This window comes from Pelodiscus sinensis, chromosome 6 (genome assembly GCF_052426305.1).
Source record: "Pelodiscus sinensis isolate ZL-2025 chromosome 6, ASM5242630v1, whole genome shotgun sequence".
Classification (NCBI taxonomy): domain Eukaryota; kingdom Metazoa; phylum Chordata; order Testudines; family Trionychidae; genus Pelodiscus; species Pelodiscus sinensis.
The window spans coordinates 106,280,309-106,293,546 of record NC_143057.1 but is presented as its reverse complement, the minus strand read 5'-3'; the positions used below and the strand labels follow the sequence as shown (position 1 = coordinate 106,293,546).

Here is a 13,238-nt window from a genome sequence, read left to right as displayed (position 1 = left end):
TGGGTTGAAGTCATGAGCAGACAGTGCAGCTAAGGCTGGGGAAGGCAGACCCCCAGCTCTACCTATAACCCTGCCCCCTCTGCTGAAGCTCCATCCACACCACAGGAAGGAGCAGCGCTCCAATTGCACAAACCCCCTCTCCCCCCAGAGAAGGGGAAGAGCATGTGCACCAAGCCTCCCAGCTCCAGGGATCAGTGGGAGGAAGGCAGCCACAGCCCAAGCATCCCCAGCCCTGATAGCAGCAGAAGGGAGGCAGTCCTGGCCCAAGCCTGGCCAGCCCCAGTAGCAGCAGGAAGGAGGTGGCCGCCATGACCCGAGCCTTCCTGGTTGCAGTAGGAGGGAAACAGCCCAAGTCTCCCCACTGCCATGTGTGCTGCTGAGGAGGTTCCCACTACTCTGCCTTCCTAGCTGCCCTGGAACCTGCCTGAGCCACACTAAACATTCCAGCAACCCCATGTGGTAGCTGGATGCAGGAAGGGAAGGGGCAGGGCAACCACAGCTCAGCTTTGGGTAGGCACAGCCTTGTTTTGCCTTAAAGACCAGATGCCCATGGTTGCAAGGTCTGCGTGGTAGGTTTAGTGCAGGAGCAGGATGGAGGTGGTGGTGCAGGGTGTGGGTAGGAAGTAAGGTGCATCATCAGGTAAGGTGTGGGTTCTGGGCAGGAAGAGGGCAGAAGTGTGGGGGTCTGGGTGGGAAGGGGGTGCAGGAGTAGGGTGGGTGGTCTGGGCAGCAGGGGGCAGAAGATGGAGGGAACCTACCTGAAGCAGCTCCCAGGGGGCACCGGTGCCTCCATACAGCTCTGCATACTTCAGTGAGGAACTCCCTACAGGAACTTCTCACCTGCCGTTCGCACTGGCCATGATTCCTGGGGGCAGTGCCTGCAGGGAATGCTTCTCTATTGAGTCATGCAAAACCATTTTCTCCCTGCTGCCAGGCAGAGCCTTGTAGCATGGGTCTAGCCCCTGCTTGCTGTGATTGGGCCTCCAATCCCCCTGCAGGTGATCCAGCCTGTGAGCTGTAGATTCCCCATCCCTGACTGAAAATAAAAGGCTCCAAAGGAGCCTATTTAGCTCTAACTTTTAACAGTTGGAAGGAACATGTTAAACCACACCAGGGACGTTAGGGAGGGTCCACATCTCCTAGCTAGGACACCTGTCTCCAACTCCTGACTCCTATTGCACTGCTAATTCCTCCAGCCTGATGCCACATGCTCTGACAGTTCCCTATCAAGATCACAATGTGGCAATACAATATGTTATTGAAAATATTAAGTTTACAAATTATAGAATACTAGGACTGGAAGGGACCTCAAGAGATCGAGTCCAGTCCCCTACCCCCATGGCAGGACCAAATACTGTCTAGATCATCCCTGATAGACATTTATCTAACCTACTCTTAAATATCTCCAGAGATGGGGATTCCACAACCTCCCTGGGCAATTTATTCCAGTGCTTGACTACCCTGACAGTTAAGAACTTTTTCCTAATGTCCAACCTAAACCTCCCTTGCTGCAGTTTAAGTCCATTGCTTCTTGTTCTATCCTCAAAGGCCAAGATGAACCAGTTTTCTCCCTCCTCCTTATGACACCCTTTTAGATACCTGAAAACAGCTATCATGTCCCCTCTCAATCTTCTCTTTTCTAAACTAAACAAACCCAGTTCTTTCAGCCTTCCTTCATAGGTCATGTTCTCTAGCATCATTCTTGTGGCTCTTCTCTGGACCCTTTCCAATTTCTCCACATCTTTCTTGAAATGCGGTGCCCATAACTGGACACAATACTCCAACTGAGGCCTAACCAGCGCAGAGTAGAGCGGAAAAATGACTTCTCATGTCTTGCTCACAACACACCTGTTAATGCATCCCAGAATCATGTTTGCTTTTTTTGCAACAGCATCACACTGCTGACTCATTCAGCTTGTGGTCCATTATAACCCCTAGATCCCTTTCTGCCATACTCCTTCCTAGACAGTAGCTTCCTATTCTGCATGTGTGAAACTGATTGTTCCTTCCTAAGTGGAGCACTTTGCATTTGTCTTTATTAAACTTCATCCTGTTTACCTCAGACTATTTCTCCAATTTGTCCAGATCATTTTGAATTATGACCCTATCCTCCAGAGCACTCGCAACTTCTCCCAGCTTGGTATCATCTGCCAACTTAATAAGCGTACTTACTATGCCAATATCTAAATCGATGAAGATATTGAACAGAGCCGGTCTCAAAACAGACCCCCTGTGGAACCCCACTTGTTATACCTTTCCAGCAGGATTGTGAACCATTAATAACTACTCTGAGTATGATTATCCAGCCAGTTATGCACCCACCTTATAGTAGCCCCATCTAAGTTGTATTTGCCTAGTTTATTAATAAGAATATCATGTGAGACTGTATCAAACACCTTACTAAAGTCTAGATATACCACATCCACTGCTTCTCCCTTATCCACAAGACTCATTATCCTATCAAAGAAAGCTATCAGATTGGTTTGACATGATTTATTCTTTACAAATCCATGCTGGCTGTTCCCTATCACCTTGCCACCTTCCAAGTATTTACAGATGATTTCCTTAATTACTTGCTCCACTATCTTCTCTGGCACAGAAGTTAAACTAACTGGTCTGTAGTTTCCTGGGTTGTTCTTATTTCCCTTTTTATAAATGGGCACTGTATTTGCCCTTTTCCAATCTTCTGGAATCTCTCCGGTCTCCCATGATTTTCCAAAGATGATAGCTAGAGGCTCAGATACCTCCTCTATCAGCTCCTTGAGTATTCTAGGATGCATTTCATCAGGCCCTGGTGATTTACAGGCATCTAACTTTTCTAGGTGATTTTTAACTTGTTCTTTTTTTATTTTATCTTCTAAAACTCCCCCCTTCCCACTAGCATTCACTATATTAGTCATTCCTTCAGACTTCTCGGTGAAGACCAAAACAAAGAAGTCATTAAGCATCTCTGCCCTTTCCAAGTTTCCTGTTACTGTTTCTCCCTCCTCACTGACCAGTGGGCCTACCCTCTCCTTGGTCTTCCTCTTGCTTCTAATGTATTTATAAAAAGTCTTCTTGTTTCTTTTTATTCCCATAGCTAGTTTGAGCTCATTTTGTGCCTTTGCCTGTCTAATCTTGCCCCTGCATTCTTGTGTTGTTTGCCTATATTCTTCATTCTTTGTAATTTGTCCTACTTTCCATTTACAACTCCTTTTTTATTTTTAGATCATGCAAGATCTCATGGTTAAGCCAATGCGGTCTTTTGCCATATTTTCTATCTTTCCTATGCAGTGGAATAGCTTGCTTTTGGCCCCTTAACAATGTCCCTTTGAAAAACTGCCAACTCTTCTCAGTTGTTATTCCCCTCAGTATTGATTCCCATGGGACCTTACCTATCAGCTCTCTGAGCTTACCAAAATCCGCCTTCCCAAAATCCATTGTCTCTATTTTGCTGTTCTCCCTTCTACCCTTCCTTAGCATTGTAAACTCTATGATTTCATGATCACTTTCACACAAGCTGCATTCCACTTTCAAATTCTCAACCAGTTCCTCCCTATTTTTAGGATCAAATCTAAAACAGCTTCCCCCCAGTAGCTTGTTAAGTTAAATATGGGTTAAGTATGTGGAACCAAAAAAATAAAATTGTTGTGAATGTATGGCCAGTTAAATGAGGCTGGATAAACAAAAAGCTGCCTGTGCCAGGACAATGGGGTGTGCCTGGCATTTAATTTCTCATAAAATGGAAAGGGAGGGGACCTGGAAGGAGGGACACATATACTGTACAATGACCAAAGGGGGGGGCAGCTATGGACCAGAGACGAGGATAGCTATAATCCAATGGAACCAGTAGGGAATGAGGATGGAGAAAGGGTTAGCTATCTACTATACATTTCAGAGACGTTATCTGTTTGTGTTTCTGTATGTCTGTCTGTCCCCGAACCAGAGGACATGCCTTCTTGCCCTGGCTGTGCCATGCTTCTCACCTTGCCCCAAGCTGTTGTGGTGTAAGAAGCCTAGGGTTGTCTTCTCTCCCCAAGGCAGCCTGCATACTGAACCCCTCATCCCCATCCCTGTCCAATGATTTAAAAGAAGAAAAACAAAACTTATGTGAGTTAAGGACCTGAGCAACACCAGGTAAATCTTCCAGTCTCCACAGAGAATTTGTCTGTTAGTTTGTCCAAGAACTTCTCCCAAACAGTTAAGAGCTAGGATCACCACATTTGGTATATAGCTTCCTCCTAGCATAACTTAAAGCAACATAAATGTTTGGCTGTGTCAGGAAACTGGGATGTGCCTGGAATGGGACTGTTTCTCATAAAACCTCACAGAAAAGAAACAGAAGCCCCAGCAGGTGAAAGAGGCTGGTGGGAACATGCCCCCTCCCTTTGGGAATACCCTATCCCACAGCCACCCCACTCCCCCAGGCACCCTTTAGGGAGATGTGGAGATGAAGCCCCTCTCCCCCAGATTCCTAGGGGAACATTGCTGTCTTTTCCCCTTTATCAGAGAGCGAGGCCAAAGTGCACAGTTTGCTGTATTCCTCATTCTGGATCAGGAGCGCAGGGGACAGATTAGCAGAGCACTTTGCTCTTGCTCCCTGATAGGGCCAGGAAAGGGAAGATCAAACAGCTCCGGTACAAATCTTGAGGGAGGGGGCAGGATTCTGTCCCCCTGCACTTCCTCTCCACCTAGTTCCCTGCCCAGAGCCCGCCTCATCTCCCTACCCTGACTTCTACATCCCCAAATTCCCAGCCCTGAGCCCCTCCTTAAGGACCAGAGCAATGCTAGATAAATGTGCTAATATCGTATTTGTCAAGCATTTACAAAGTATTTCACAGTATGATCACTTCCAATATTGCATCCCAATACTTCCTCCATTGCATTACATAAAGTTATGTTTAGTTTAAAACACAAAAGAAAATGTTTTCCAAATACATTTAATTCTCAAGGGAATAATTATACGAAGTGTCTTGTTTCAGCAGTATAAAAAATTTTCTATTAGAAAAATGTGGTAGTAGCAAAAGAAATCCATAATTTGGCAAATATACATTCTACGAATAGTAGATAATTGTAGATTAGTAAAAGCATAGAACACACAAATAATCAATTGCAGCAGGAGTTTTAATTTTCCCCAACTTCCTTCTGAACGTTTTTTCTTCCACATTCCAGTGCAGACATCTGAGGTTCCATTTAACAGTTCATTTTTCTCTGGACTAACAGTTTATCATACTAGTCAATGTAGCCGTTCTAATTTAGCCTGTAGGGATTTAAAGTTTCCAATAGTGGTCTGCACTGTTAATGTAGGGCTCATAGACTGAAGTTCAACAAGGTAGCAACTGACAGCATCCAAACATACATTTGTGAATCGCCGTCTGTAAGGAATAAAAAAATTGTCAAGAACACTCACTTTTGCTAGTGTTTATTAAAATTCATCTAAGAAAAGGAACTAGGATTCCTTCAGATAATAATGAAATAATCTGTAAACAACAAACCCCGAATAAGCTAAGTTTAAATTTTCTAACATAGTTAAATGAAAAGCAGATATTTTAAATCTAATGTGTGTGACTGATGCATACAGGGGAATGTAATAAATCATTTATTCACCTAAGTTTTAATAATTGCAACAATTAAAAAAACAAAATTTGTAGCACTTGTCTCTTGAGGAGTGAAATATTTGTCTACATGATTTCTAGTATTGTTATCTATTAAATGAAAATAAATAAATAAATTTAGAAGTCATACTCCACTTCGGAATGCTTCAGAAGAACTAGGCTGACTTGTGAAGAAACAATGTTATTTTGAAAAATAACTAGTTTTATTTAATGAAATTTGACTTTAAAATGTATAAAGAAAAGCACATTTAGGTATACAAAAAGGAACAGAGAAATTATAAATAATCAGATATAGCAGGAATGGGACACTTAAAAGGAAATATGTGCTTTTATTTTATTTAGTGAAATCCTATGCTGGTAAAAGGATAGTGGATTGCCTATGTGCCTGAACCCTGTTCCAGAGGAACTATTTCCAAAAGAAGAATTCATGCTCTATAAGTAAAATTCTAGCCCCAATGAAGTCAATAGCCCTCCCTATTACAGCAATGGTGCCAAGATTACATCACACTTAAGTAAATTATTCACATACCTATCTATTGTCTTTAGTTAAGATCCATCCATGGATAAGAAGCATACATTTAAAAATAGATTTTTAAAGTAAACACCAAAAATACCATGTATAGTTGAAAGTTGTGTACAAAGAGAGCCAGTTATCACAAAAGATCTAATGCCATTACTGTAAATCTGAACATGAAGTTTCAAGAGGCAGCCAATTTTTGATGTAATTCGAGGGAGTCCATATTTTTAAAGAACTAAAAAACATTTTCTTAAAAGTGAGACAATTTGTTTAAAAACAAGCACCATAATAATAAATTAAAACCCCACATCATCTAAAACTGGAACTTCTATCCATGCATACCTCTGAGCAAAGAGTAACAATAACTTTTGGTGATTCTGGCTTGCGTTGGATTTTAAAATCAGCGATCCAAAGGGCTTTGGAGCTTCCAAAACAAGGAAGATGAGAGTATATTTTTAAGCTTTGTATAACACTTGTTTATAGTTCATAGTTACCTCTCAAAGTTGAGAACTTTGTTGGGGTCTTGTACATATCCTGATAATAATACATGAATACATTCTAAAAGGTGTAAAGGCTTTTTTATTCTATTCCAGTATGGATCCTAAAAGAAGATGACATCAAATTAGGAAGGCAGTACAAAAATACATTCCAATTAATGAATATGGAATTATGGAGGATGTCAGTACATAAAAATTGCGTTAATATAATATTTTAAATGTTTGATTTATTACAGCAAAATAATGAAAAAAGTGAGAATCTTGATGTTAGTTTACTTGCATGGGTTTCCAATACTGAAACTATAAAATATACATACATCAATAACAGTATTGGAAATATTAGCATTTGTATAATTCTAAATATACGCTGAAGTACTGAATAATTTGATAGGATATGGTATTGTAATAGGGTCTACAAACACTATACTGAGCATATATAGAAAGGGGGAAACCTTTCCTGTTTACAGGGAAGTAGCTTGGCCATACCGATATACAGTTGCCACAGTTCCTAATCATGGAGACAGCCACCCACAGCTGCAGCCAATAAAGGAGACAAGACCTGCTTTAAAGGAGAGATTACAAAGAAGGAAGGGGAGACAGAAAGGCCTGGATCAGTGAAGGGGATGACAGCTCTGCATCAGGCTGCCTCCACAATCAAGAGAATAAAAAACAGATTGCTAGACACATTAGAAGCAAGGCCCCAGTGTAACACTATATGCCATATTCATCATAGTATGATATGATTATGGCATAATTATGATGATGTTGTACAAGATGAGGCATGTGAGGTGTCACTGGAAGTTATGATTTGCTGAATGTCTACCCTATTTGTATGCATGTATTACTTTTGTATCTAAAGTTATGATGTATTTCAAATGTACTGACACCCCTGAGTGACACCTACTGGGCAAAATGTATCCAGCATAGACAGCTAGTTGTGAAGGGCATATTCAGGGTAATGTAGTATTAGGGAAAACAGCAGGCCTTAGGAGAAGCTTATCCCCCACCTGGTGATCTTTCCCAAGGATGCTCCAGAGAACCTATAACGTAAATACTGGTTGCTAGGACTCATCAGGGAATGTGATTGGACCATATGGCACTAATCTCCATTTTGGGTAGCTGTATTTTTCCACAAACTGGCTGGGAATTGTTTTTAGAATAAAAGCTTCCCACCATGTCAAAGCTATAAAAGGTAAGGAGTGACATAATCACTCCCCCACAACTGAATGGCAAAGTGAAGCTTCTAAGAAAAAGGACTTGGAATGGGGGTGAAGACCCCAAGCTGTAAAGCAAATGCGACTTGCATCTTGAGACTCTACAAGCCTGCTAGTATCATCAGTCAGGGTGAGAAATTGTTAATTCATATCTAATCTTTCTAATATTTTAGGCTTAATTTGTGGTTTTATTTGCTAGGTCATCTGCTTTGATCTTTTAGCTTAAGTAATTATAAATGATACCAATCTTTTTTGTAGTTAATAAACTTTTGTATTTCAGCCTAAACCAGTGTGCTTTTAAATGAAGTGTTTGGGGAAAAAAAATCTCAGTTTAATTACCCCAAGTGTGCATATGTCTTTACACATTGAGGGAAGGCTGGACATATTAATGAACTTACACTGTGCAGCTCCCTGTACAGTGCAGGATGGTATAATTCTAGATTCATACTTCAGATGGGGGTAGTTGCCTGGGGAACTGGGAAACTTGTTGTTATCTGCTGTTGGCACTCAGGTAGCCCAGCTGGAGTGAGCAGCACCAGCTGCTGTCATGCTGGGCGATTACAGGGTATAGGTGAAGCACCTGAGTAAGGTACATCTTAGATCAGTGCTCTCCAACTTTTTAAAGTACAGGATCACTTTTTGAATGTAAGTCAGTCCAGGATCTACCTCAAACCCAAATATCCTTGCCCGAGTCCTTCAGCAAGGCCCCATCCACCTCACTCTGTGAAGATGGGGTACAGCAGAGGGGGACAGATTGACAATAGTGCCCCCCTGACTCTCTCTCCCCCACCCTGAACAACAAGCAGGAGACTCTGAGGGGGCAGCTCTGAGACTCTGGGAAGGAACAGCAGGGCAGTGAGGGAAGGGGCAACTGAAGTGCCTCCCAGCCAAACCAGTCAGGATAATCTGTCAGAGACTCTAAGATCTACCAGTAGATCCTGATCTACTGGTTGGTGACCACTGTCTTAGATGGATGCTACTGTTACCACAACTGCACCCCAGTGGTGACAGTTCCCTGACTGCACCCAAAGGGTGACAGTCCATCATACGAAGAATTGCCCTGATTGGGGGCAAATTAAGGAGGACCAGTCAGAAGCACTGGACATGCTAAGAAAGACTGAATAGTTTGTCAGTTTCTGCTGACCTTGTCATTATGAACTATCCCTAAGAAAGAAAATCAGATTCAGGAATCCAAGACCTGTAGTCCATGCTAAAGAGAAGCATTTCTAATAATTTTAATCCTATTGCTGAAAGCTGAAGTAATAGCTTTCCTCACCTACTAGGATCAGAAAGTGTAAGGATTTTTTAAAAATATTAAGCTATTTTACAACCACAAGGCTTATTAAAGTTAAAATGAGATGTATCAGACATTTAATATAACCTTTTAGAATGTAATTATGAAGATAAAAATTTAGCTTAAATATTATCCTTACCCGTGCTTTGAACAACTGGTCATACACTTCAAGCAGCTTAGACAGCGGTACTCCAATTTCCTGCATAGTGTATGTCACAAATCCCACATCCCAATTCAAAGAACAAACTTGCTGCTCTAGAAATTGCACTAAGAAATCTGGAAGAGGGGAAAAAAAAAAAAACTTGCCTGTTCAGGTTCCATCTTGCTTTAATATTAGTTTAAGAAATGAATGTTAGTTATTTACACAACGTTTAGTTCTTCTTTGGGTGCTTGTTCATGTGTTTTCCAATAGGTGTGTGCACAGTGGCCAGAAATTGTTCGCACAGTAACACTAAGGGTCTGCCTGGACACCCCTTGGAGTTGCACCTTCATGGTGCCAAAGATAGCATCTTGCTGTCCTGCCCCCTCCTTAGTTCCTTCTTACAGCCAGTGATGGTAGGCTGGAACCTTCCGTAGCTTTTGCTTGTGCAAGTGCCATTTCTCCTAGCTTCTTTAGTGTATATAGTTTTAGTAGTAGTTTACTTAGCGTTCCTGTATATAGTTATAGTTATTGTTCGTGGGAGGTTTTCCCATCCCTTAGTTTCTTAGAATACCTGGAGTTGTGGCATATCATGTTCTCCAAGGTTTAAAAACGGTCATGTTTGCACCAAGCGCATGCCAAAAAGTGACCCTCACTCCTCCTGCCTGAAGTGCATGGGTGAGATCACTGCTGCATCTGCCATGGATTCCATCCTAGAACGCTGAAGGTCAGAGAACAGTGGTTCAAAATTCTCCTAATGGAGGTGGCTCTGTGCCCATAATCAGACCCGGGAACAAGAGACCCAGCCAATTGCCCAGCTTTCATCAGTTGGTACCTAGAATTTCCCTGATCCTCTCTGAGACTCTTGGATTGGAATCAGTTATTCTGTTCCAGGAGAAGCTCAAGCAGAAAGTCTCGATACAGAAGATACCACAACCACCAGCAGCAGGTGCCACGATCTCAGTTGCAGAATGCGCAATAGTGGCCCTTCTGGACCTCTGGGACATCTAATCAAGCCCAAGGTAGATTCCCAGTACATCCATTGGTACTGTCTTTGGTGGCCTTGGCCATGTTTGTCTCCCGCTTCTATGGCACCACATCCTCCAGCTATGGTGCTGTAATGGACAGGAGGAGTTCTGACCAGCACCTGGTGACTAAAGGGATAAAACTCAGATAGCTAGCAAAGGTGTTGGCCAGTGGGCTGGGAGAACCAGTCAAGATAGAGGGTTGAAATTTGAATTGGATATAGGTTCCCTGACTTTCTTTGTGTAGGAGAGAAAAACCAGGAGTTGAGAGAGAGAGAATGATTTAAACCCAGGCAGGACTACCATGACTCCCAAGTAATCTGTGGCATGAGAGTGGAATGAACAAAGAGAAAACTGGAAGTAAGTAAAGGGAAAAGTGAATCTAGTCGTGTTCAGGGTAATTTTTCTTTATTTTGTGGTTTGAACTGCTCTGTGTGAATCTATTTCCCCTCTCCCCATTTATCAGCTAGTACTGTGCCCAGAGACTTTTATCTGTTTTAATTTGTTTTCCTTATTTGCTCTGTAACATCTAGCAATCAAGTATGCTTTATCCATTTTATCGTTTGTTTTGTAATAAAAAAAAAAATCACTTTTTTAAGGTCATGATTTGATTTGTATGTCCTGGAAGGTCAGTCGGTCTGTATCTGCATGACTCTGACTGAGGAGTCTGCACTCGGAGTGCCAGGGTGGAGAACATCTCTGACTGGTGCCTACTCCGATGCTGTTGAGAGCAGCGTTGTCCCAAGCACTGACCTCGATCTCTGCTCCAGCACTGGCTGGAGGTATAGACCTTCCAACTTCTTCAGCATCGTTACCTGTACCCAGCACCGTGGCCACAGCACCAATGGCAACAGCAGCATCATCAGCAGTGCCTTCGTCTCTTCACAACCTGATGCAGGCATTGTCAACTTCCTAGGCACCAGGGCCGGCATCAATGTACACAGCACCGGCACGGTCAACTCTCCCCTTAGCACCAGAACACCACCAAGACCCTCAGGACCAACGGAAGTTAGTGTGCTCAGACGTAGAGGAGAACATCTCAGTTGTAGCGCCTTCTTCATCCTCATCTTCTGATGAGGCATCGGTGGGCATAGCAGTGACCCCGGTTCTTGATGATATGAAAGTCCGTCAGCAGTTGCTTTGTAGGATTGCCCAGGATTTTGGCATTAAAGCTGAGCAAGTGACAGAGGAGTCAGATCCCATGGTGGATATTTTGACCTCTGTTGTCCCCCCAGGGTAGCTTTACTATTGATTAAGCCTCAGGTCTGCCGTACAAGGTACAATAGTAAATTTCAATGAAAAGTGATTTCATTTTACTGTTCCAGCCACAAGGGAAAATTTGACACACAAAAATATAGATCAGATGTACTGATAGTAGAAATTACAGTTTTCTTTAGATACATAATCTTACAATTGTATCTGTTTTTCCAATAATCTCAAAATAACTTGTTTCACCATGATCTTTTAATTCTGTTTTGTATAAAGAGCACAGTATGCAAAGATAACATTTATTTAACATATGCAAAACCAACAGGTAAATTTTATTGTTTTTAATTAGCATCATACAAAAGTTATTGAATAGAGCAAATGTTATATTTCAATTTTTAGGGAGTATTTGAGGCTTTGAAGCCATTGCTATAATGCCTATGGTTTCTTCCAAATACTCTGTGTTAAGTGACTTACCTAAAGGAAAATAACGAGGTGTGCCAGCATATATTTTTCCAAGTAATACCATCTTTAGACTAAGAGCTTGCATTCTGTCAGCTGGGCTCAGAGTCACACTGTCACTCAACTCTGAAAGAGAAGTTATAATCTACCTTTACTTTCTATCTAAAGTTTATGGAGAGTAATTAAATAAAAAACCTAATTATTACCTATTAAATGCAAGCGCAACATTGTAGTATCACTAACACTCCAAACAAGTCTTTTCTAACCAAGACTTACTTATGCATATGGAAATGCAAATACACTTTTAGATTTCACATGAGTGCATATCATACATGAACAGGTAATAGTATCCCCTTGAATTTCACAAAAGTCCACTAATGTATATGACCAAATGCTTCAATATCTTAAAAATATCTTATCCAATAGCTTTTGGGAGACCTATCTAAAATGAAATGTAGTTTCAATCCAATACCCAGTGGAAAAGTGTACATACTGGATAATCACCAAAGCTGGTGATATGACTTCCCTGGCAGTCACTAGTATAAAGTCAAGGAAAGTTAACTATTTGCTACTTAATCACTATAGAGGCTAAGGCAAACTGCCAGACTCACGTGGGGAAGCCTCTCAACTGGAACCAGTGCTCTACCTCTTCTCTGGACAAACAGAAGAGTTCAATTTCCATGCTGTCAATCTGACAGCCTTTCATAAACACTGAATTCACTTCAGTCTGTAATCTTGCTCAGCATTAGCTTTACTTAACATTTTGATTAACACGTCCTTATGAAACTGTCAGATGAAATCTTCAGGATTTCTGAAGCCATCTTTTTTTAGAAGTGCCCCTGCGTAATGGAAACCAAGGAGTATAAACAATATAATGGAGCTTGAGGTCAGCAGGGAGTAAGAATTGTGTGAAGGAGGCAGCACACTCTCATGAAAGATCATCTCTTGCCATTTAGCAAATCTCTTCTGCCTCCAGCCTCTCCTTGGCGAGACATGGTTGCACATAACTGATACAGGATTGATACGGGAGGGTGTGACGGGGGAACTTACCCCCGCACTCCCAGCCACGGGGACCGCGGCCCCGCGCCCCACGGGGAAGGTCAGCGGGGGACAGGAACCCAGCCCCGCGTGCCGGAGCCGGCGGGGCAAGGGGAACCCGGCGTGACTGGCGCGCATGCGCAAGACGGCGCGGCTGGAACCCGGCCAGCGCTAGGACCCAGGAGCGCAGGGCCGGCGCCCGGAAGGGCGGGGGCCGGCCAGACGCCGAGCGGGGAATTCAAAAGGGGGGAG

The 13,238-nt window shown here is 42.5% G+C and overlaps 1 protein-coding gene across 3 annotated transcripts in view; it reads right to left on the bottom strand.

The window, feature by feature from the left end:
- Positions 1 to 4,903: 4,903 nt before the first annotated feature.
- Positions 4,904 to 13,238, bottom strand: part of NUP155 (nucleoporin 155) — a 64,439-nt gene continuing 56,104 nt past the window's right edge. For all 3 annotated transcript variants that reach the window (XM_089779413.1, XM_006139464.5, XM_025179671.3), the window contains 4 exons: positions 11,964 to 12,074; positions 9,256 to 9,392; positions 6,606 to 6,712; positions 4,904 to 5,354 (listed from right to left, as the gene is read on the bottom strand). In XM_089779413.1, the coding sequence (XP_089635539.1) occupies positions 5,216 to 5,354; positions 6,606 to 6,712; positions 9,256 to 9,392; positions 11,964 to 12,074 (494 nt within the window). In that variant the 3' untranslated portion in view covers positions 4,904 to 5,215. The remainder of the gene's footprint in view (positions 5,355 to 6,605; positions 6,713 to 9,255; positions 9,393 to 11,963; positions 12,075 to 13,238) is intronic.